This window comes from Crotalus tigris, unplaced genomic scaffold, assembly GCF_016545835.1.
Source record: "Crotalus tigris isolate CLP2741 ecotype Arizona unplaced genomic scaffold, ASM1654583v1 scf7180000017541.2806704, whole genome shotgun sequence".
NCBI classification, from domain to species: Eukaryota; Metazoa; Chordata; class Lepidosauria; order Squamata; family Viperidae; genus Crotalus; species Crotalus tigris.
The window spans coordinates 1,916,859-1,940,677 of record NW_024096462.1 but is presented as its reverse complement, the minus strand read 5'-3'; the positions used below and the strand labels follow the sequence as shown (position 1 = coordinate 1,940,677).

At 38.0% G+C, this 23,819-nt stretch overlaps 1 protein-coding gene across 25 annotated transcripts in view; it reads left to right on the top strand.

Moving 5' to 3' along the window:
* The window catches only part of MICAL3 (microtubule associated monooxygenase, calponin and LIM domain containing 3), a 217,999-nt gene that overhangs the window by 148,190 nt on the left and 45,990 nt on the right, over window positions 1–23,819 (top strand). For 18 of the 25 annotated variants that reach the window (XM_039364504.1, XM_039364665.1, XM_039364415.1 and 15 more), the window contains 5 exons: window positions 516–604; window positions 2,035–2,122; window positions 19,296–19,491; window positions 21,591–21,859; window positions 23,529–23,618. In XM_039364504.1, the coding sequence (XP_039220438.1) occupies window positions 516–604; window positions 2,035–2,122; window positions 19,296–19,491; window positions 21,591–21,859; window positions 23,529–23,618 (732 nt within the window). Of the gene's footprint in view, window positions 1–515; window positions 605–2,034; window positions 2,123–2,512; window positions 8,228–19,295; window positions 19,492–21,590; window positions 21,860–23,528; window positions 23,619–23,819 lie in introns of those variants that run through there. The other 7 variants (XM_039365340.1, XM_039365722.1, XM_039365807.1 and 4 more) reach the window with 2 other exon arrangements.

Below are 23,819 nucleotides of genomic sequence, written 5' to 3'. Positions count from 1 at the left end.
TTCTTGTACCTCTGACTTCAGGAGCAGATCTGTTAGCTGTTAGAATATTTAAGACAAATATTCAAAATTTATAGTTGGAAATCACCTGCCTTGGCATGACACATTCCAACCGTTTTGCCCATTGTTCACCCCCCCCAAAGTTTCCCAGAGTTCTTTGTAAGCAGTAGCCTGTTTGGAGTTAATGCCCAGCCCTTCTGTTTTTGCATTCATTTTTCTAGCAGTTTTTCTGCCAGCTTTTCATGTGATACAGCCTTTGTCCCTTAACAGTAGTGCTTTGTTTGGGATAACATACAAGTTTTCCTGGGACGCCGGATGGTTAACTGGGTGTTGGTTAATAGATGTCAGGGGAACGTAGGAAAATAGATGGTTTTTGAAGCTGGAATGTTAAATTCAGACTTTGGGGATATAATTGACATGACAAAGTAGAGACGACACAATCGAATTCCTGCACTGCAAGTGTTAAACAACTGTGGCATTCGCCTATTATCTTATTGTCCTCCTTGATCTGTTTATAGGAAAATTCTACTGCAAACCTCACTACTGTTATAGGCTCTCAGGGTATGCTCAGAGGAAGAGACCAGCTGTGGGTCCATTGTCAGGGAAGGTAAGATGTGGTTTTATTTTATTTTAATAAGAGTTGCTTCTTGGTATTAAAAAAAATGGCTTTGAGTTGCTTGCAAGGGGAGAGTCTCACTTAATTTTAAACCTTGCAGAACTGAACAAGGTTTAAAGGTTTAACAGACCAGACAAGAATGTGTTGGCAGATGTAAAATTATATTTCTCTGTAGTCAAAATTGAAAATATCGTATAGAACCATAAAAATACTCTTCTTTGTATTATTTCCATCTGTTCGAGTATTTCACAAAACAGGACTTTGTTTTCAATCAGTTGATTCAAAATCTGCAATGCTGGCTGTTAATGGGTATGTCCAAATGTTTTGGGCTATCTCTTTCATAAAGATGAGGCAAAATGGGCCACGGAGAGGATTTATGGAAACTGCAAGCCAAAATATGTGGAAGACATCAGGCTCTATACCCCAATCCAGAATATGAGATCAACTAGCTGAGAAGGAATAAATTAAAACAGTAACATGCTCATTTTATCTCTATAGTTGACTTTATATTCTTTCTTTGCATTTAAAACTTTACATAACATAACATCAAATGGCCAAATCCACATCTTTATAAATCCATGTTTTAGTTTGTTTATATATATAGTACACACAATATATATAACGCGCACACACTGTGTGTGTGTGTGTGTACACCTCTGATTCAAGGGTCCCCATCTTTTTAGCCTTCTGGAAGGTGACAAAGACTTGGCTGTTTTCCCCAAAATTGGGCTAGAACAGGGTTCATAATAGTGTGATTGGCCTGGCATCTGGTGAAAAGGGCTTGTTATGTTTTTTATCTTGTTTTATTAGCTGCTATGAGCTGCCTAGGATCACTATGTGAGATAGACAGCTATGTACTTTCTTTAAATAAATAAGGAAATAAGTGATCATGTTTACCTGTTATCCAGGGAGCATCAGTGATGAAGGGAAGCATGTATTATATTAGGGGGTCCAACTTCCAGCTCACGACTGGTTTAACCCCTGTCATTTTGCCAGTAGACTTTGCTAACCCATTCACCATCTGATTCCCAAGCTGTTGAGGATGGGCTTTGCCAAAGGATAAGGGAGGGAGGGAGGAAACGGACCAAATGGACTTGTATGCATTTGTAGGGTGGTGCAGCCTCTAAATAATAGGTTGCTGTCAAGCTCTTGAGTGCCTCCCCCTTTGAATGTCATTCTGGTATCTTTGGATCAAGCAACAGCTTAGGATCGGTTTAGTCCTCTGGATATGCTGAAAATCAGTTATCAGTTCTGAAAAGCTGTCTTTGTTTTGCAGGAATTAAAAGTATTGTAATGAATCAAATTATGATTAAGTAAGATCTCAGCAGTTCTCATTGCAAACAGGCGTAGTGTCACCTCTTGTTCATTTGCATTTGCATCTTCCTTTACCTAGTCTATTTCCTTACCTTTCTTTTCTCCAGGACAACAAAGGGACTGTACAGGACAGCATGGCGGCTGATGGTGCAGGGCGTGCCAATTCCATCTCAGCCTCATCAGAGAAGACTCCAGGTAGCTCTGCTTCCTTGTTTGGCAAGATGATGCGATACTCGCTCTGCGTCTTTGACAGAGTTAGGGAGGCAAGCCAGCTGCTGCAGGGCACGGTTTCCTCCATTGGGTACCACATAGCCCAAAATCCTTTGGACTCCTTTTTCATGTGCCAGCTGGTAGCTTTTGGAGTCCCCTTTCTCTATGTCCAGTCGGAGATCCTTGTGCAGATACTGGGAGAGTTTTTATCAGCACTAGGATATTAATAACAGCATTGTAACCTTGATTTGTTTGGGGAGAAGTTTGGGGAACCAATGTGTATGGGGGGGGGGAAAGGAGCAACATATCATGTAGTTTTAGAGACAAATCTCTCAAAAACGATCTTTTAAGAGTGTTGTTTTGAATCTGGTTCAGGTAAACACAGACAACCAGTTCAGCCTTTCCTTATGGTGGGTCCAGTTTTTCAAAAGAATTGATCTGTGAAATGGTAACCGATGAATGATGTTAGTGTTGCTTGAAATGGCTTGGAATATGGCTTCGTTAATTAAATTTCTGTGTTTACCCAAACTCTGACTACTGTATCCCTGTATCCCCTGACTCTCACTAATGTGGTATCTGAATAGCAAAACATCAAAACCTCAATGATAATCCTCCATGATTTCTCTGACAGCTAAGGGGACCCCATAGCCTTTAACTCTAGTGGGATTCTGTGATTGACAAGCTCTGATGTCCTCTGACTAAATATGGGGGATTTTCCTCATGGTGTTTCAGGAATGGGCTGTCAAGTCAAAGTGCTACTGAGAGGAGTCTGCTTGACCTTGAAATTGATCAAGGGAGCACTTTGTACCAAAAACATTCACGTGGCTAGGCTGCTCTCTTGGACCATTGGTAACCAAACTGGAAAGAAAGCTGAAGGAAAATCAGATTGGATTTAGTTCTGGGTCTGGAAAACTATGGGCCTATTTAGTTTGTGGCCAATCTTTGGGAATGAAGCCATGATGGTTTGGCCTTTGAATGAATATTTAAAAGACATTAAGACTTTTTTAAATGCATGAAAAATTGTAATTGCATGACTTGAGCCTGAGGCTTTCCATTAATGTAATTGCTTAGTTGCTGTCACTGAGTGAATCCCTTAAAAAGAATTTAAATCTAGTCGTTCAGATAAATATTGAAAGGGCAGGTTTAATATAAATTTGTTATTTGATAGGACAATAGGTAATTTGCAAGTGGAGCAGATTGCCTATGAACCAGATTTCTAATAATGCTAGGGAGCTTCTGATTTATTTTTCTTAGTTTAATTTGAATTAATGGCTGGTGTGGATTCCTCAGAAGCTACTTACCTGTTAATTCCTATTCCCTGCTGGTCAGGAAAGAAAATTGGCATCTCATATTTTATGATTGTTTGCTAGATAGAGTGGTGTTTCAGTAGTGAGTGACAAGTATAGGAAATTAATATATGTGCTACACCAAGCAATTAGATAGTACTTTATATATTTATAGTGTGACTTCAGGGGTCAAATAGCTATTTTGTTAACGTGTGTTTTTACATGTTTGAATTATAGAGGTAATACTATAAGCATCCTACTAAATTGATTATAGCAATAATTAAAGCACGAATTAACCCTGTGGTTTGTGGTATAAATGCTTTGTGACTTGATAGTTAAAGTTATTTCAAATCATTGCATACCAGCAAAAACTCAGAGCTGAAGAAATGTTGAATTTTATCTAGGTCAGACTGGACATCTTTGGATTTTTCAGTCCTAGCTTGTTTCCAAAAACAGGTCTTGCAAAGTCTTGTGCAGATTCTGAATTGCTACCAAGAATAAAGAGAGTAGATTCTTTTAACTGCCAATGAGAGAAACTGAAATTAAAGCAAATTGGCATTTTGAAGTGTGTAAATTGTTCCTGATTTGTCCAGAAAAAGTGGCAGAGGGATTACTAATATATTAGAAATGCTGGACAAACTCTGTACCTCATACCAATCTATGTTTGTGATCAGTTGTCCATTCCAAGCTCTTGGTTCACAGTGGCCCAGGGCATGAGAGTGGTGTGCTGCTTTTGCTGTTTGCATGTTTCAAGCAAATTAGCATTCAGTGTTTGCTTGGTTACTATGGAATTTTAAATCTTGTCTGTTAGCTAACTTGGATAGCAGAGAAGAGAATTTTACTGCATTCAGGCTTGTAGTTTAATAGATAAAATAGGTACTTTTCTGTAAGTTGTTAATAGTTTTCCTGGCACATGTATCCCTTCCACTTTATAGACTGTGTGATTGTCATTAGAATATAATTCTAGATCAAAGATATCATTCACCGAACTTAAAGAAATACATTTAGTACAGCTATTAAAGCAGGCCACATTTCCTCTTCATGGCTGCTTCTGATTTGCAAAGACCCCTGAAATTGTTTTCTGTGAATTGCTTTTGATGTTCCTGCTATCTGGAGACATTTTTTGGAAATCGACTGTCAAAGGCTGCAGTCCTCTCTGCTGGTCCAAGAGTGATGAAAGTCAGAACTGGTGCTTTTTGCACTTGAACTCCGACATACTTATTGCAGTTCTTGTATTAAACCTGTCTTTGTACTTTTTTCCCTGGGACTCTTGTGCCAAATAATCACTTTACTTTCACCTATATGATACAGTTGCTGCTGTTGCCAGTTAAAGCTATGTTGGGGGGGAAGATGAGAGTCCTTGCTTTTCAGTGGTTATCTACTGTAACAGTTGCCTTTCTTTTGTATTTTTTGGATTGTTTTACACTGAGTGTTAATTTTTTTAACGTGCATTTTTAAATATACAAATGTTATTCATTCTGTTTGTAAAGTGTTCTAAATTATGTCGATTGTCCCAAGTCTAGTTCAGACTTTCCACACTGGTGTCTTCTATCTTCGAGAACAGAGATCTCCAAATTTGGCAACTTTAAGACTTGTGGACTTCAACTCCCAGAATTCCCCAGCCAGCAATTGAAGTCCCCAAGTCTTAAAGTTGCCAGGTTTGGAGATCAGTGTTGTAAAACTGCCAGCCAATATGGCCAGTGATGAATCATGATCCAGCACATCTGGAGAACATCAGATTGAGGGAAGCATATTTCAGGAGCATGGAACCAGTCTCATAGATGTAATGAAACTATGGCAATTTTCCTTTCATGAAAAACCTGAATTGTTACATGCACAATCCAGGATATCTCCCGTGATTAAAAAAACAAACAAACACAATAACATTTACATTATTGTTTTAAACAAATATTCTTGCTTCTGAGATGGAAGTTCAGTAGGTTGGTTCCCTTTGGATTAAGAAGTTAAGATACTGTTCAAGTAATTAATTTTTCTCAGACTGGTGTTCCCAAGGTTAATTAAACCACCATCTCTTTTTGTTTCCAAGTACTTCAGTTATTAGTTATTCTGGCTGGTGATGATGGAAGGTATAATTCAGTAGTCTGGAGAGCACTAGTAGAGAAGGCTACCCAACACACTGGCCAAGATACTTGGGTTACTAGGAAATTAATGTTTACATTTATGGATTAAGATCTGGATATATATTTAATCACATAATGTGGGCAATGTTCTAAGTAGAGATTTCATAAAGCTGCATACAGGCTGCATATTGGGGTAGGGGTGGTGTCTCTGCTTCTTGATATTCTTGAATGAGAGTTGATTGGATTCCTAATGGTGGTTAGGCATTTGCTGAAGGATAGAAAAAGAATAGAATGCTTGAATGGTTGAAAGGATTTTAGTTTTAGCTATCTATTGTAGAACACAACTCCACATAATTTTCCAAAATTATCAGAGATGGTTCCTAAACTCACATGGTTTAAACTAATCACATTTAGTTTCTACAAATTGATTAATCCAGTGCATACACTTAGAATTGAGGGCTTCTGTTGAGAGGCAATTAAGAGTTGTTGATAATTAAGTGGCATATACGTTTAATAAATTATTAGATTCACAGTGTAAGACTGGTGGAAATTAATAATTCAAGTCCTAACCAAGGAGCTAAGAATGACTAAGAGAGCATCTAAGAATAAAGTAGGATGGGGTTTTTTTTGCAAAATTGGGATATTCAGAACTGATAAATTCAATATTTCCACATATCAAAAAAATCCTTTCGGTATCCCTCTGAGAGCACCAATCAATTATTATCATTAATTTAGCTCACTGCTAAAATTTGATAATGGTATTTTATAACAATATAGCTGTAATAAGGAATCAATGACACGTGTTCCATGCACAATCTTTAAAAATTGTATCCCTTTCTTAAAGGCAAGAGGTCTTGATTTAAAACTAATTTTTTGTTGTTTTTCTTTACTACTATACATGATTTTTGTATGCAGATCATTCAGTATACCAAACTTGGGTTTGGTTAATTTAAGCTTTTCACCAAGGATTAAATGACTGTGTTTGTTATTTAAAATATATATTCTTATTGTACCTGGCCAAGGCACTGCAGTATAAGAAAATTTCAGCTCTATCATGAAAAAGTAGATTTTTACGATCTCCACTGTTGCTGTACAGTATCTGTCAAACTGCTAAATTAATCCTTCCTAAAGTGTTTCCTTTATATAGCAAATTACTTTGGAAACCCTGTAAGTCGTCAAAATGTATACTGTGAACTCCAAACATACAAGACTTATTATTTTCCTCGACAACTGGATAAAATAGTGACAGTCAAACTATTATGTTAGATTAAATGACATATCAAAGATGGAAATAGACCAATCACATCCAAGAGATTTTGGATCATTTGGTATATCAAAGCAGCCATTCAGGGTTTGCTAGTTTGCATCTTATCTTTGTTTGTTTGCAATGAGACCCTAAGTTAGACTTCCATAAACTGTTCTTCCTCCAGATGTGTAAACCTCAGTGCCCAGAATTATCAGCAATAGACATGTTGTCTGGACAACCTGGAAGTCCTCATATTTAGAGAGCACACAGTGTGGAGAAGACTGCCATTGTGCAAATAGTACTCTAGAACACTGCCTATTTTATGTAGGCTACACACCTTTAACATAGATGATGCTGTCATATAAAAGTATCATCCTGTGATAGCAGTCATTCTATGAAATATATTGCTTAGATACATTAAAGTTTCTCTGGAATAACATCTTATGGATTTATTTCTAGATGGTTTAGACCACTGTTTCTTAATTTCTGCAACTTTAAGACGGGTAGACTTCAGCTCCCAGAATTTCCCCAGCCGTCGCATGCTACCCAGAGGGATTCTGGGAGTTGAAGTCCACCCATCTTAAAGTTGCAGAGGTTAAGAAACACTGGCTTAGACACAACTGTTGCAATGTATGAAACTGCCATTAGACTAACGTTAATAAACAACCAGGAGGGATAATTATTACAGTGTATATTGGGGAACTATAGGTAGGGTCCCTCTCTTTTAAAACAGAGTCTTTCAGAACTTGACTTAGAATTGTCTTGTTCTGGGTTCCCATCACATCAATGTTCTTCCTAAGTTTTTAAAGCACAACAAAATCACCCTACCATACAATACATAAAGGTGAGGTAATGACTATGGAATGCCAAAGAAACTATAGCAAAAGGACAGGGATAAAAATGGGGTCTTCTGCATGTTTACAATGTAAGAAACATTCTGGAAGCGCTACAAAGCAGAAAGCCATAGGATACTGGAACTCCAGCATAAATTGCAGTGGAGAACATTTTTTTTGCTGGGGAAATGAGTTTTTTTCCTCTCTTTTTCAACCTTACAATGACTTGCTTTATTTGTATGTAAATGCATTTCTTGAAAGATATGGGTTATTCTGGGCATTTTCATAAACAATATGCAATACTGCTTGTGTATTGATGTTAAAATACTTTGTATCCTGGAAAAGAACAGTAGTTTATTTCTTTTTGACTCCAAGGTACTTTTATTTAAACCACTCATTTTTTGAAATGAAACTTGACCAACGTCAGCCTACTTGAGATATAGACCGGGGTTCAGGGAGGAAAGGGGAATGTACTCCAAAAAGCTTGATATTTACACCTTACTTTTAGCTTTTGCTTTTTGCACATATTATGGGGGTGATGGTGCATATGCATGTTTACATTATGTAATTTTGGATCTCTTCCTACTGTGAAACCAAATTATGTTTTTGTGCATTTTAAAAAAGGAAATAAATTCCAAGCAATATTCAGTTTTCTGAGTGTTTATTTATCTTGTGTGACTTCAGCTTGGAATGGTTGGAAATGAAAACTTTTAGGGGGTTCTGCAGCTGGCCCCCAACAATGAAATTAAGATCACCCTGGCGTTAAAATAAATATTCTTTATAGCAAATCTGAGAGAATTAAGGTTTGCTTGACACAATTCCAATGCTTGTATTTCCAATTTCTGATTCGAGGCAGAGGTGGGGAATGATGGTCCCTTTATGACTTGTGACTGGCTCAGGAATTCTGGGAGTTGAAGTCCATAAATCATAAAAGAGCCATCGTTCCCTGACCCTGTTCTACAGTATGCGTAGAATCCCAAAGCAATAGGGTACCTTAAAGTAATGGAGCATATACACCTATGCAGAAAGCTACGCATGAACTGTGACTTCATGTCTTTCATCTTACTTCTGCTTATTATTTTTTGCCTTACTTTTTATTGGTTTTTAATTCTATGTTCATTGCCCAGTCATAGTTGCAAGCTGGGCACTTACGTAAACGGAGTGAATGATTAAATAAATAACTCTGCACATATCTTGTCTCTGATTCTTAGTAGGCAAACTAAATTGTAGGACAGTATATGAAATATCAATAAAGGAGAATATTTGTAGCTCAGGATTGAAATGAGGGGTCCTTGGTGCTCTCTGAACTTGGTTGTTTTCTTGCAAACATTTCATTACCTAGTTACCTAGTTTGGGTAATGAAATGTTTGCAAGAAAGCAGACAAGCTCAGAGAGCATCAAGGACCTGTCAGTAAACCAAATAATCAAGAAATCAAGCAAGAGAACAAAATGAAGAAACCCATGCTATTTACTCCCCAGTGGATTGAGGTGGTATTTTTCTATTAAGAACACTGTGCATAAGTTAAATACCCACAGATTCTGTTGGTTGACTACTGAATAAATGAAACTAAAATGAACCTCCAGTGTTTTGTCTATTAGGCTATAATCACTGAAGTTGTTTCCCACTTTGTTGTAGAATACTGATGATATGTTCCTCATAGTGGCAGCACTTTCTGCCACTAAGAAAATGTGGCTGAATTATGTCAAGAATGAGGAATAAAGTGTCTGAACTCTGGAAGACATGGTTATGTAAATATTTTGGGTCACTTAACTCATGATGCAGTAAGAAAATATCATAGCTCCTAAACACCTAGTTTTTCCTCTGAGTTCCAGACAATTAAATAAAAGCACTGTAAAGAAATCTTTCCCTCGTCTGAGAAATGTTTCTCATTGTTTAAAGTGAGAGCAATAGACGCATTTGAAAAGTCTTCTCCTAAATCCACTTTGGTTTCCCGTAGGGCTGAGTCATAACACACGTGGGGTGAAGGTAAATCACAGTAGTGCATATAAAATCACAGTTAGGATAAATGGCATTCTGGGAGCAAATGTTACAAAATGCACCAGGAACTCTTCTTTCTCTGTTACTTTTAACAGTTTGAGGAACATTATATATATATATAAGTAATTCTACTTTGAAGGTAACATTCCTGGCACCTGACATGATTTGTACTCTATTCATAGTTGCATTAAAATAAAAGAGTTCTGAATTCTTTCTTGTGAACCAAATGTGCAGACAGAAATATTCTAAGCTTGTTCATCTGTCTTATTTTTTTCCATATGAAGAATGAGTGGGCTGTTTAATCCTGAAGATTATAAATTCCACTTCAAGAGAAAAAAAACACTATTAGTCTCTTTGAAAAACCAATCAGGCAAGTTCTTCAAGAAATATAATCTGGGGAAGGATGGGACTACTATAAATCAATTTATAACAATCCTTGTTTTGGATGCTTAAGAGAACAGTAGCAATTACAAGGGCTTTGGGGGCATTAAGCAGCCTCATGGCTGTGTGTTCCTCTGGGAGTCCCAAGCTAGATGGCAAGGCCAGGTCTTTCAAAGGCCTGGAGATTGGGGGTTCACCTCACTTTGGGGGGGGAATATTTCAAAGTCGGGCAATGGCAGACAACACTCTCTTCCTGGGGCCTGCTGTTCAGAATTTTTTAACTGATGGGGTCTGCCGCATACCTTCCCTATCTGACTGGATGGACATGCTGATGTGATGGGGCAAAGATAGTTCCATAGGTAGTCCCATGTCATTAGGGCTTTAAATGTCATAAATTAACACCTACAATTGAATCTGGAAGTAGGCCAGCACCCAATGCACTGTTCTTCCGGGGTCCAAGTTAGCTCGTGTGGCTGCATTTTGTACCAGCTGAAGCTTCCAGATGCTTTTCAAGGGTAGTTCCATGAACAGAGCCAGTTACTTCTGGTTGGTAAACAGTCGCCAATACAGCTATATGCTTTAGCAGAACTTAAAAGCACATATGGCTGTAAGCACTGAGTGACTTCCCCACAGCACACTTACTCATGCTTTTCATTTCTTCTGTTAATCTTTTGAAGAAAGAAAAGAACTCGACTAGCACAGCCTGTTAGAACTTAATGTGAGGTGCTAAAATAAGATAACGTTTAATTGATTTGAAACAATGGAAGTTTTTGAGATCTGCAATCATTTTTTTTTTCAATATCTCTTTCCTTCTACTTCTTCTGAGATATGGTGCCTCCTAGTTCAGTTGTATCTGAATTGTTGCAGTGTGAATATTTTAGCTCATTTCAAAATAATACTGCTTGCATAACACATCAGCATTTTCAGACTTATGAAATCTTCTAATTCTTTTAGAAGTTTTTGCAGTCTTGTCCTTATCATAAATAAATAGAATTTTTAAAACTCTTCTTTTGTATCCTTTCCTCTCTGAGTCTTTTGAAAAAAATCTAGTTGTGAGAGCCATATTGCACGGACTGTGAAAGAACAGTCTAAACCAGTTTTTCTCAGACTTGGGGACTCTAAAATGTTTCACGTCTTACATCAAAGCCCTCTGTGGAATAGTATAGATTCTTTCTAGATGGCAGAGACCAATGTTTCTCAAGCTCGTGTTTATTTAAGATGTAGGGACTTCAACCCCCAGAATTCCCCAGACAGCATGCATGAATTGTGGTCCAAACATCTTGAAGACCCAAGGTTGAGAAATAACATAAATGAAGTACAGATCTTCAACAATTACGATACATCATTGTTGCTCCGTTTGGGTTTGCTTCTTCATTTGTTTTTTAAAACATTTCCTTGACTTCTTTTTATGCTAAAATCATAATGTTTGAAAACCCAACATGACATTTTTATTCCTTCTTTAGTGAACTATGAAAGAAATCTTGAAACTTGCGCAGGGCACATCATGTGAATTGATTGTAAAATTACCAGTCAGGTTAGTAAGTTCCAGGAGGAGTTGAGGTTGCAGCCACAACAAACATCAAATATTTATTTAACATTGCCAACCAAATAAAATAAATAGCAATAAAACCGTAAGAGTAGTTTTAGTTTGCAAATTCTAACGTTGTCTGATAAGTTCTCAAATACCCAAGCTAAGAACAACCAAAGGGAGAAACTTGGAAAAGAGACTACACAAGGCTTGGAGGGAAGGTTAAAGAGCCTGCATTGATCGACCTCTTTAATTAATCCATCTGGTTTGATAAAAACTACAGATGACAGCTCTGTAGAGTGTTAATATTTTCTCTTCCCAGCCTTACTTGAGATGCTGAGAAATTAAACTGATATCTGTATAAAGTATCTGCTCTACAGACTACCTATAGGCCCTTCTCAGATGGCAGAGAAATTTGGTTCATATGATGTCTGGATGATTTATGCTTTAAAGGAAATAATCAGCATTTTTAAATAGCCCCCCCCAAATAACAAATAGTGAGGGTGACTCAGTATTGCAACAAAAAGACAACTAAAGTGTACCAAAATATTAGTTGAGTAAAATCCAGTGTATCAACATACAAGAGAGCCAAGAAAGCACTTAATTTCGTCGGGAGTTACACAATGACAATAAAAATATTCTATTCTACTCTACTCTACTCTACTCTACTCTACTCTGCTTTACTCTATTATTTAATGTCTTGGTTAAAGGCACCGTGTTAGCAACCAGGAGACTGTAAATTCTAGTCCTGTTTTAGGCATGAAGCCAGCTGGTGACTTTGAGCTAGTTCTTCTCTCTTAGCCCAGGAAGAAGAAAGCGATGGCAAACCTCTTCTGAAAAGATTTCCAGAACTCGCCCAAGCAGTTGCAAGGAGTCGAAGGCACACATAAACACACAGACAGACACACACACACACACACTTATATACACAAACTCAACACCAGATCCAATAAACATATTTGAATAACAAATGAGATAACAATTATAAATGTGTTTCTTGAATATGACAGATTCCAGGGCTTCCTGGAGCTTGTTGGAACAAACCCTAAGGCATTATGTGACTTAACTATCCAAGATATCTTAACATTGCCCGAAACTCTACAAGAAACTGAAAGACACTTGGCCGAGCTAGAACGCCTCCAATACTATTGGCATTTTACTGTGGAAAAAAAATAACAGCTGAGCCACCCAAAGTATTTTTTCTGTTAATGGTGAAGTCACAAAAAAATTGACTTTGAATGGAGGAAGTTTATGGTGTTGTATTGAAAAAAAATCAGAAAATGAAATGAATGAATTTCTATATAAAATAATTATACCTCTATTGCTCTGCTGCGTTAACATCAACAAGGCAATTCCTTTATTAGGAAACACTCAGAAAAATTGCATATATTACAGTGTTTGTACTTATCCAACTCTGGCTGATTTTGAAAAGGCTAAGCATGGCTGTGCTTCGTTACTGAGGCTGTAAGCTAGACTGGAAAGTTGAAATAGAAGAAGGTAATGGCAAACTATTTTCATATTTAATCAAGAATTACCATGGAGTTAATTGAAGTTAAGGAAGTTTCCAGGAATATTTCCTTAATGGTTAACATCAGAAAGGTCTAACTTTGGCAACTTTAGGACCTGAGAACTTCAACTCTTAGAATTCCCCAGCCAGTCATAGTGGCTGCGGGATTCTGGAAGTTGAAGTCCTCAGGTCTTATAGTCCCCTAAGTTGGATACCCCTGGGTTATATGAACAGAGATGTGTTTGGACCCCAAACCCAGCAGTTGAACTCATACTCTTAAGACTAAAAATCCCTATGACTAAAGAACTTCAGCAGCTGGTACCTTTCAGAGAATTGCCAGTACAACCTTCCCTTCCATTACTGATTGCATCGTGGAATGGCCCTTTTTTTGGGCCATTAGTGCCTTTCCAGTCCCCTTGCCTTCCCAAGATGTGTTCCAATTGGAGAATAGTTTAATATGATAAACACCTTAGCCAGCCTACTCTATTCATAGTACAATCCCTCATGGATTATTTGTGTTTGAATTTAAAGTGTTCTTTATTTATTTATTTATTTATGAGACTTATATACCGCTTTAAGTGCAAGCACTCTCTAAGCGGTGTACACCAGTAAGCAATGTATATATATATTTACATTGCCCCCAACAATCTGGGTCCTCATTTTACCTACCCCAGAAGGATGGAAGGCTGAGTCAACCTTGAACCAGTGAGATTTGAACTGCTGACCTGCTGAACACAGTCAGCTAAAGTGGCCTGCAGTACTGCACTCTAACTGCTGCGCCACCTCGGCTCATTACCTTCTTCTAAGGTAAACCAGTCTCTCAGATCAATTAGAGGAAAAAATCCTTACTGCTCCACAAGTGTACACATGCCAATCAACACTGAAATCCCTACCAGTTTCCAAATCAACCTAATCCATACGTCCCCTTCTTCTTGCTCTTTTCTCCAACTTAATCATTTGTGAATCTTCAATGTGACTCAAGATCTCTGTTATATGGCAGAATAGTCTCTTCCCTTCTAGAGCAGTGGTTCTCAACCTTTTTAATGCCGCGACCCCCAACCGGTCGTAAGTCAAGGACTACTCGACCGGTCGTAAGTCGAGGACTACTCAACTGGTGCAGCACCATTTGCAGACTGGGACTTTTGGCGGGCTCAGCAGGGCAGAGACAGCCTGGACAATTCCTATTGGCTTTTAAAAGCCAATAGAATTAGACTCTATTCAAGAGCGTCTCTTCTATTGGCTTTCAAAAGCCAATAGAATAAAAGGGAGTAGCACAGCTAAGGAAAAGGGGGGAAAAATGGCAGACTGCGTTGTTTGGCGACCCCCGTGAAATGGTCGTTCGACCCCAAATGGGGTCCCGACCCACAGGTTGAGAACCACTGTTCTAGAGACTCCAGGAAGCCATTTTGCATCCTCAGTATTATTTCATACTTTCCAGAGGCTGATAATGGACGAAGAACTCATCTGTATCTTCATGTTTTCATTTCCATATTTGAAAATTATTATGAAATGAACAAGATGATATCCAGTGGCTATACTCCTGACAATACATTTTTGGAGACCCTAGAGTATGGAATTTTATCTGCCCAGGTTTAGCGTCTTAATCTAGAATTCATAGACTCATAAATTGGAAGGATCTCCCAGCTCACTTCAAGAATTCAAATTAAAACCCCTGCTTAAATACTTCCAATGAAGGAGATATACCAGTCAGTTCCATTATTGTCAACCTTGTGAGCTAATCCAAAACATGCCTAAATGAACTATTACTACTTTATTGTCAAGTTACATTAACAGAATTTTGCAAGTCTGAAAGTACATTCCTTCTCCGTCACCTATACAGCCCAAGAAACTAGGGAGGGTCCCTCATGCCCATATTCCTTCTGACCTAAGCTGTCTCTTATTTGACCCTTCTTCTGGCTGTAGCTCTTTCCCCTGTCTCCCAAGGTCAGTCTCACATGTCATTACAATTGTTGAACTACAGTACTCTTACATGAGGAAGTTTCTTCTAACATTTAACTGGAATCCATCTTCCTGTAACTTTTTGCAGTAATAGAAAATAAGCTTTGCCTTCTTTTAGGTATTTGGAGAAGGCTGTCATACCTCTCTCATTTTTTCTTCTTCTCAAGACTAGCACTGCTAATTCCTTCAATCTTTTCATAGGTCTTAGTTTCCAGTTCTGTTGCTCCTTTCTGAACCCGCTCTTGATTCATTGATTTCTTAGGTTGATTTGTACTCTGTACTAAACAGAGTCCAAGATGGGGTCCCATAAAGACTAAAATGAAGTGAATTCATGACTTCCTGTGATTTACAAATTTCCTTCTGTTGATACAGTCTAAAATGGCATGTCATACTGCTTCACAGTGTGATCTCATATCAGTTTGTAATTCAATACAGTTCCAAGATTCCCATATGCTCTCCGTCCCTCCACGAAGGCATGTTCATACTATAGCTACTAATGCTAAACCAGGTAACATCTATTCTGTACTTCTACATTGGCTACTATAGGTAGGAGGCTTACTGACTCACAAAACATATGCCATGAAGGAATTGGAAAACAGAATAGGAGAGATTTTGGGGCACATTGAAGACCTGAGAATTAATTAGGCAATTAGTAATTTTGAAAGTGAGTAATGTAACAGCGTTGAACTTCCTTGGAAACTTGTAGAATTTAAAGTAATAGATTGCAAATACTTGCCTGATGTACAGATGGAGTAGTAAGATAAGAAAAATCTATGCAAAATATTCATGCTGTTCCTCAGTTCCTCTCACAAACATGTGGTATTCATGCACACTAACATTCCTTTACTTGCAGATTGCCATTTTTTTCCCTTAGTTGGGCTTTGACTACATGACTTTTGGAATAAAGTTTTGTTGATATGTATGGAATTTAGAAATATTTTATGGATGCCTTTGCCAACTATACTTATCTATATAACTTCTGTTATATACATGAGCATTAATTTTGCTGAAGGGTGCTCAAAATTACAATTCTTGACATATCTCAAGTTTTTAATTATTCTAACTAATAACAGTAGACATGTACTATGGATTCAAGTGCCTGTTATTGATAACTTTGTCAGTGGCCCAGGTTCAAGGAATTATATTTGACACTGGTTAGAGATAATGATAAAAGGAAGATAATATAGCTGGAATTTGTGATTTAAAATATACAAAACTGCATGAGACAGTGAAATCATTGGCACTTCATGCTGAATAGAAATCTTGGGAATATTTAATACTTAATAGCTTATATTTATTATAATACAAGCATTTATTAATGATACAGATTATCAGGAACCAGTTGCCTGATAAACTGCATATTTTGAGTTGATGAGCAATAGATTGATAAATAGACATATGGTACAAATACCACAGAGAAAGTATATTGGATACATTGGATGTCTACTTTGGTTTGTAGTAGGCTTTGGGTATTAACAACTGGGAATTAAAAAGACTGAGCAAAATGCTATTCTAATTTTAATTCTGACCAGTACAATTGTCTAGTAAAAACACAGTAATCTAGTGTCTTCCTCTTCCCCTTTCCCTTCCCTTCCCACCCAACATCTAACACCAGTGCTTTTTTCTTTAAAAAAAAAAAAAAAAGGTGCCGGGACTCACACACGTCATACAACCCACCTTGCCTACCCTACAAGGTTCCATCCAAAAAAGGTGCCGGAACTCCGTTCTGGGTGTTCTGTGAGAAAAAAAGACCTGTCTAACACTATTCAGTAGCAGTTTGAGCAAAGGCTGATTAGAGAACCAGTGATTATTTTTCATGGTCTCTCTGTATCACACTAATGGGTTTGCATTCATGCAGAGGTTCATTCTGAAACTTTTTATAATTGGTCTGAAAGATGTTAGCTCCCTTCTTTCAACTATCAATGGAAGAGTAATTTGCCAAAACTGTTTCAGTTCCTCTTTGTCCTGGCCATTTTGGTGACCTTATGAGCAGTATTCTCTATATTGTGACTTGAGCATATATATTTCCTCTTTCTTAAAAAAAAAAATGCATTTGTAGTTCACAGTTCTTCAATACCTTCCAGCCCTAGCCCTTCCAGATCTATAGCTTTGAAACTGTTTTTCTAAACTGTGAATTACCCAACTCGTGGACAGCCAAAGCTCTTTTTTCACCCTTGAGAAGACTAAGGGGTCAAATTTTGAGCTTAGTGTTAGAATTTCGTACCCAAACATACAGACAAGGGAAGTGCCTTTTCCTTTCCATATCTCCTTTTGGGACAGGCCCCTAAGAGTACTATCTACTTTGGGTGGGTGGGTAGGAGTTACAAGACTCCTTCCAGTTTGATTTTCCTACCAACTTCAAATACAGGGATGTCCCCCCCCAAAAAAAAATAAAATAAATCCAAGCCAATTTCTCTTTCAGGTCCTTCCAAACTTTCCTGAGACCGAATTCCTGCTGATTTTAACAAAGATTGCAAATACTGAAGTCCTATTATGGGGTCATGAGTCTTTGCCTAATTACCTGGTGGATATTCTCTAAATCTTGTATTTTTCATTCAAAATATCTTTAAAAACTGAAGGAAACTTTCTATTTTGTGCTGTTATAAAGCAAAATGGAGTAGATTTTGCCTTTCTGCTTGCTAGGAACAGACTAGTTCTTTATCAGCAGAGATGCCTTTTCATTTTCTGTTGAGTGTTAAGTACAGATCCTATTAAGCTTTTAGCATTTATTTTTGTAGCAATTTCAGTTTTTCATTCTACTATATAAATACTACTAATATTTCATCATTTTTCTTTTCTTCTGTAGTTAAACAATTTAGATTTAGCTTCCATAGCTTGTTTCCTCCTTTTACTACAGTGGGCCCCTTCTTGGAGTCTTTCCATTGTCCTTGCTCAATTATCATCCAAAATATTTGAGGATCTTCTGCGCCTTATATCTTTTCCCTATGAAAACTGTGTTTCTGCCTGCCATGCAAGTAAACGGTTGTCAGCTCTACATAACTATGCATAAACACAAGATTATCGTATGTGATAAGAGAATCCTTTCTTTAAATTTTCTCTACTCAAATGTCATAAGTTTTAGTGGCCTGATGTTTTTTTCATAATCCTAGTACCCCCATCTTACACTGTCTTTGTGTCTGATGTATTTTGGGACTGCTTTCAGCTAGGAATAAGACTAGGAGTAAATCTTCCATGCAATGACCTCTCTGTCTAAGCATGACACTTTTTGTACTTGATCACTGAGTTGAATTAGCTCATTTTTTGCATTTAATGGTTTAACTCTTCCAGACGATGCTCATGGTCATTTCATCAGTTTAACTGCAGCTTCTGAAGCATCGTCTACAGGGAATACCTTCGTCCACCTCTGTGAAATATCATTGGCTTGATGTTGACTCTATAAATGGATGCTTCTTTCTACTGGCTGTCCTTTGTTAATTTTTAGAACGACATAATTTATGTCCTCAAATAAGCTCTTTATTCTTCAATTAACTGTAACTGAAATTGTTTGTTTGGTCACTTGACTCTTCATATAACTATCCTGCCTTACTCTTCCTGGTAGTTTTTTTCACACAAGAGGCACTGAGGTAGCTGGAGAATCATGGCTGTAAATGTGGCCCAGTTTCTCAGTACCCAAAGTTCAGTCATGTGATTTTGGGGGGGAGGGGCTGACTGTTGGAACTTCAAATCTGCTCCCTTGTGATCATCTGATATTTGCAGCCCAGATCTGGTAGCACTAAAACTGATACAATCTTCTGGCATTACTCCTCTCCCAAGAGACCAGTCTGAGCCATTGCTGTTACTGTTTCTCCCTGAGAATGGTTAGTGTGTGCAACCCCATTAGCAAAACCCCTAGCAGCAGAACTTCCTCAGAAGTAGCCACTAGAGCTTTTTAAACCAACAATTCATGGACCGGAATGTTCTACTTAAATTACAGCAGATATGTATCAACTTGGTTCTTACAGTCCCCAGCTAGCATGAGAGGAGTCTTAAGATAACTGAAGGACACCAAGTTGAAAAGACAGTTGTTGTTGGGCATTGAAGTAGTAACATAGCATGCTATTTTTATGTGGAGAAAAGGAGAAAAATATCACCTTTTTTATGCTTTCTTAGAATGTAAGAAAAAATACTTATACATTTTCACAGAACATATTCCCCTCTTGCAACTTGCTTTCAAAGCCTACTTTAACAGGAGTCTCCTGTAGTCAGATCCCAGTTGGAAATCAACAGTTTAGCATCCTGGTGGGACTATTACAAAGGCAATTGTTCCAGGTTTGCCTGCATGATTGGGATCAGGGCTCATAATATCTTTTGGTTGTTTGTTTCTTAATTCTTCTCCAGCTCCCAACATAAATGGCGTAGAGGAACCCAGTCTTGCTAAGAGACTGCGTGGCACTCCGGAACGGATTGAACTGGAGAACTATCGGCTCTCGGTACAACGGGAAGAAGACTTGGAAGAAGTGCCAGAGGAGACACTGGCAGAGCACAACCTCAGCAGCGTGCTAGACAAAGGAACCGAAGAGGATGTACCCAGCAGGTTATTTGATTTGGGCATTTTTAAAAGCTTTTGTAGTTAGTTTTCTACAGTCTATGATAAAATACACTTTTTCAAATTAATTAGCAAAATACCTGTTAATATATTGTGGCACCACAGACTGAAAAGAAGGATGGGCTTTGAGTTCCATTATAGGGTCACTATTATACTCTGGTTTCTCTACAAATCTTATAAAGCTTTTGTCTTCTAATTGATGATCTCAACCATTTTTAGCACAAGACACATTTTGCCCTGAATAATGTTTACTGTTGTGGGTTTTTTTTTTTACTCTGTAACCCATGAATCTCAGTAAGACCAAACAAGATTTGCATGCTTCTTCAGATTTAAGATTTTGGGGTACTTACATGAAATGAAGGATCTGAACCCAAAAACTGTCCAAATAAGAGATCAACCAAAATGCTACATTCTGGGTACAGCCTCTAAATTCAAAAATGGCAGCAGCCAAATTATAAAGCTTGCAATTTTCCACCTTTTTTTACAGCAAAGGTTTGTAAGCTTTCTTCTGCAAACACAAAAATGCCCCCAGATATTAACACTATACTTTGGCAACTTGTGGATTTCAACTCCCAGAATTCCCCAGCCAGCCATGCTTCCTGGATATCCCTGCTCTAAAAGAAGTACAAAAGCCATACAAATGTTGCAGTGGATATCCTTGTTTCTAGTACATGGTGCCCTCAGAAATCTGTTTATCACTTGGAGATTCACTCACTCAAGTCATAGAACCATAAGGCTGGAAGGAACCTTAGAGGACTTCTAGTCCAACCTCTGCCCAAGGCAGGAATCCTTATACTATCTTGGACAAAGGACTATCCAATCATTTCTTGAAAACCTCTAGAGGCAAATATTAATATTGTAGGGAAACAATTGAAGAACTTCATTTAATTCATAGGTTCCAGCTAGAATTCTTACTTTGAGTTATACTCTATTTTCAAGTGACAGCAAACTCTTTTGACTTTTGAAGAAAATAAAGCTAACATTCCATCACAAGGGTTCCTAATCTGACCAAGTAATATACTAAAATAAAATATTTTTATAGTGCAGTGGGTGGGAGAGGAAAATACATTCTTAGAAGTTAAAAAGAATTGCAGATTTATTTCAAACTCATTCATTCCCAGAGTCTTTTACTTCATTAAAATAAGTGGGGGGAAAATAATTGTAACAGGAAATTTCCATAGACTACTGGGATGTATCATCTCAGATACAGCTGCTCACCTTTTGAAAATTCAGAACCATGGAAATACCATAACGTAGCACGAACTGCATGTTTGTGTGATCATCTATTTTATCTCAGGAATCTTTAGTTGAAATGAATGAATATAGTGCATAAATATATGAAATCTGTATCTGACATGCCAAAAAGCTATTGCCAGCCGGATGTACAGGTGGTCCTAAGTTATGACCACAATCGGCATCAGAAATTTCCATTGCTAAGCAAGGGAGTTGTTAAGTGACTTATGTCACTCTATATTATGTTGTCTACAATTGATAAGCAAATCACTGCAGCTTTATCACATGACTGTTAGGCGAATCCAGCTTCCCCCCCCCCCATTGACTTTGTTGTCAGAAGCTGTTTGAGAAGGTTGCAAAGGTGATCATAGGACCTCAGAACTCTGCAACTGTTGTAAATTCATGCCAGTTGCCAAGCGCCCAAATGTTGACCATGTGACTATGGGGGTGCTGCGATGATCGTAAATGGGAAGACCCTAAGTCACTTTTTTTCAGTGCCATTGTAACTTGGAATGGTCACTAAACAAACAGTTGCAAGTCGAGGACTACCTGTACAATATTAGGCTAAATCAGAGGTCCCCAACCTTTTGGGCATCAGGAACCAGTTACGTGGAGAGAGGTTTTTCTATGGACCGGAGGGTGTGTGATTTTGTGTGCTGCCTGCATCCCATGAATGGGTCTTTGCTTGGCATGCCGTGGCCCGGTACCGGTCCATGGACCGGGGGTTGGGGACCCCTGGGCTAAATGGTTAGGTATTCTGAACTAGTAGAAGATCGTTTTCTTTGGCTATATTCATTGAAAAATATTAGTAGCTGAAAACCTTTCAAGATGCCTCTTGCCTGTTTTCCCAACAGTAGCTCAGAATCTGAAATAGAGGAGGAAGAAGAGGAGGAAGAGGACGATGAGGCAGCAGAGCAGCCTCAGCAACCTACCTCTGATCTGGGTGGTGTGCCTTGGAAAGAGGCTGTGCGAATACATGCCATGTTGAAAGGGAAGAGTGAGGAGGAGCTGGAGACTGAGAAAAACCATGATAATGAAGAAGAGGAGGAGGCAGAGGAGGAGGAGGAGGAGCTGGAGGAGGAAGAGGAGCATGAGGAGGAGGAAGAAGAAGTCTCTAGTGAAGGTTAGTATTTTTTTCCATCTAGATACACATTTGTGTGCTGATGAATGCATATATGTGTATGCCTCGTTTTTTTTCTGGAAAACTTACATATTAATACCTAGCAGTGAATCTGGCTGAGTCTGATATATAAAAAATTCTGGGAGATTAGAGAAGAAATCTTTTGAGGAAATAATAGGATCCAAATTGATGGCTGTTTTTCTGATTGTATTTTGTCTAATCCATCTTCCATTGCCCTTATTTAATTTTAAGATCTTAAAACACAATACTCGGCTGTCGTATCTGCATTTACCAAAAGTAAAAGCTATGAATGAATAAGTTGCACTCAAGAGGAAGAGAGAATCACAGTGTTAGGAGCCAGGAAACCAACTTCCAAAGCAGACATTTCAGAAAACAGCTATTATCATTGTTGTAGAATGTATTCGATATCTACGAAGTTCAGTGTTCAGCTTCTATCACTTGCAGGGGAGGTTGAGAAAAACTTCTATCTGAAATTTGTGAAGCTGTTACTACAAGCTGTAAACAGTTCGGAAACAGTTGCAGCATCCTAGGATCATGTTGTCACCATTTGCAAGCCAGCTTCCAACAAATGGGGGGGGGACTAGATTCATTTAATGACCACATGATTCATACAACAACTGCAGTGATTCACTTGACAAATGTGACAAAACAGGTTGTAAAATCAAGTGCAACTCACTTAATAAACACCTTGCTTAGTAATGGAATTCCTGGCCCCAAAAGTGGTCCTCCATCAAGGACTACCTGCAAGTAGCAAAGACTGTGAAGAAGGATAGTCATCTTATCCTTTCTCCAGCTTCTCTCCATGAACATCTCCTTTTGTTTTTAAAAAAACTAAACATTATATCTAGCAGAGAAATGAGATAGAATATTGAACAGGAGAGCCTAACTCTGTTCATGACAGCCATTTCTCATTCATTCTGAGCCTGCAATTTGGGATACAGGCTACATTTGCAACTGTCTAAAAAAAAAAAACCTATCTTTTTAAAAAGCTGTGAGTCAACTGTAGTCAAAAACTATAAGTCAGTATTTACTGTAGCAGCTAGTAGAAAATCATAAACATGTAGAATATTTAGGTTGGAAGGCGAGTAGGCTCTTAGTGTCTCTGATTTTTATTTTTAAAAATGGAGAAAGACAATTGAATCATAACTGACAAAGCCTCTAACTTTGTAACTTTTGAAGCTGATTTTTTTAAAAACAATTAGTTCCAATTTTAAAATAAGTATGGTCTGCCAGAGCATTTGATCACTCTCAAGTTCTGCATGAATCAACTCCTTTAATAATGGAACACATGGAGAAGTTTAGTCAATAAGAGCCTTGGTTGAGAGATCCATCTCTTGAATAAAGTAAAATGAGTTAAATAGGCGAGGGAAAATTGCTTGTAAATCCACACAATTTTTGGAATATATATGAATTTTCCAATTTTGTAATCTGTGTGCACTGTGCACTGTGGGATGGATGTGTATCCATTACACATGTATCCGTACATATTTTGCATGTTCAGATTCCTATGTGAGATTGAACATGTTAGAAAGGTGAAGGAGCTTTGAGCCTCTGTGGGTTTCCTCAGCATTCACTTGTGTTCCTTCTCACTCTGTCCTTTTCTTTCACTCTGACAATGCTATTTGTTGGTGTCTTCCTCCCCCTGCTGTAGAGGGAGAGTATTATCCTTGGGAGCGAGAACTTCAGCAAGGCCTCTGGCTTCAACGTCTATCAAATGAAGAGGACACGGGTACTTTTAAAGGTACCCTTGCACCATCACTGCATCCCTTGAGGAAAAAGGGGAAGCTCCTTTATTACAAAGAGCAGGTCTCATGTAGTACAACCTATTTAGAAACTGCTGTATTCAACAAATTACATTTGAAATAAAAACACATGTATGTTCATCTTCCTCTAGATCAGGGGTGTCAAACTCAATTTCATTGAGGGCCGCATCAGCATTGCG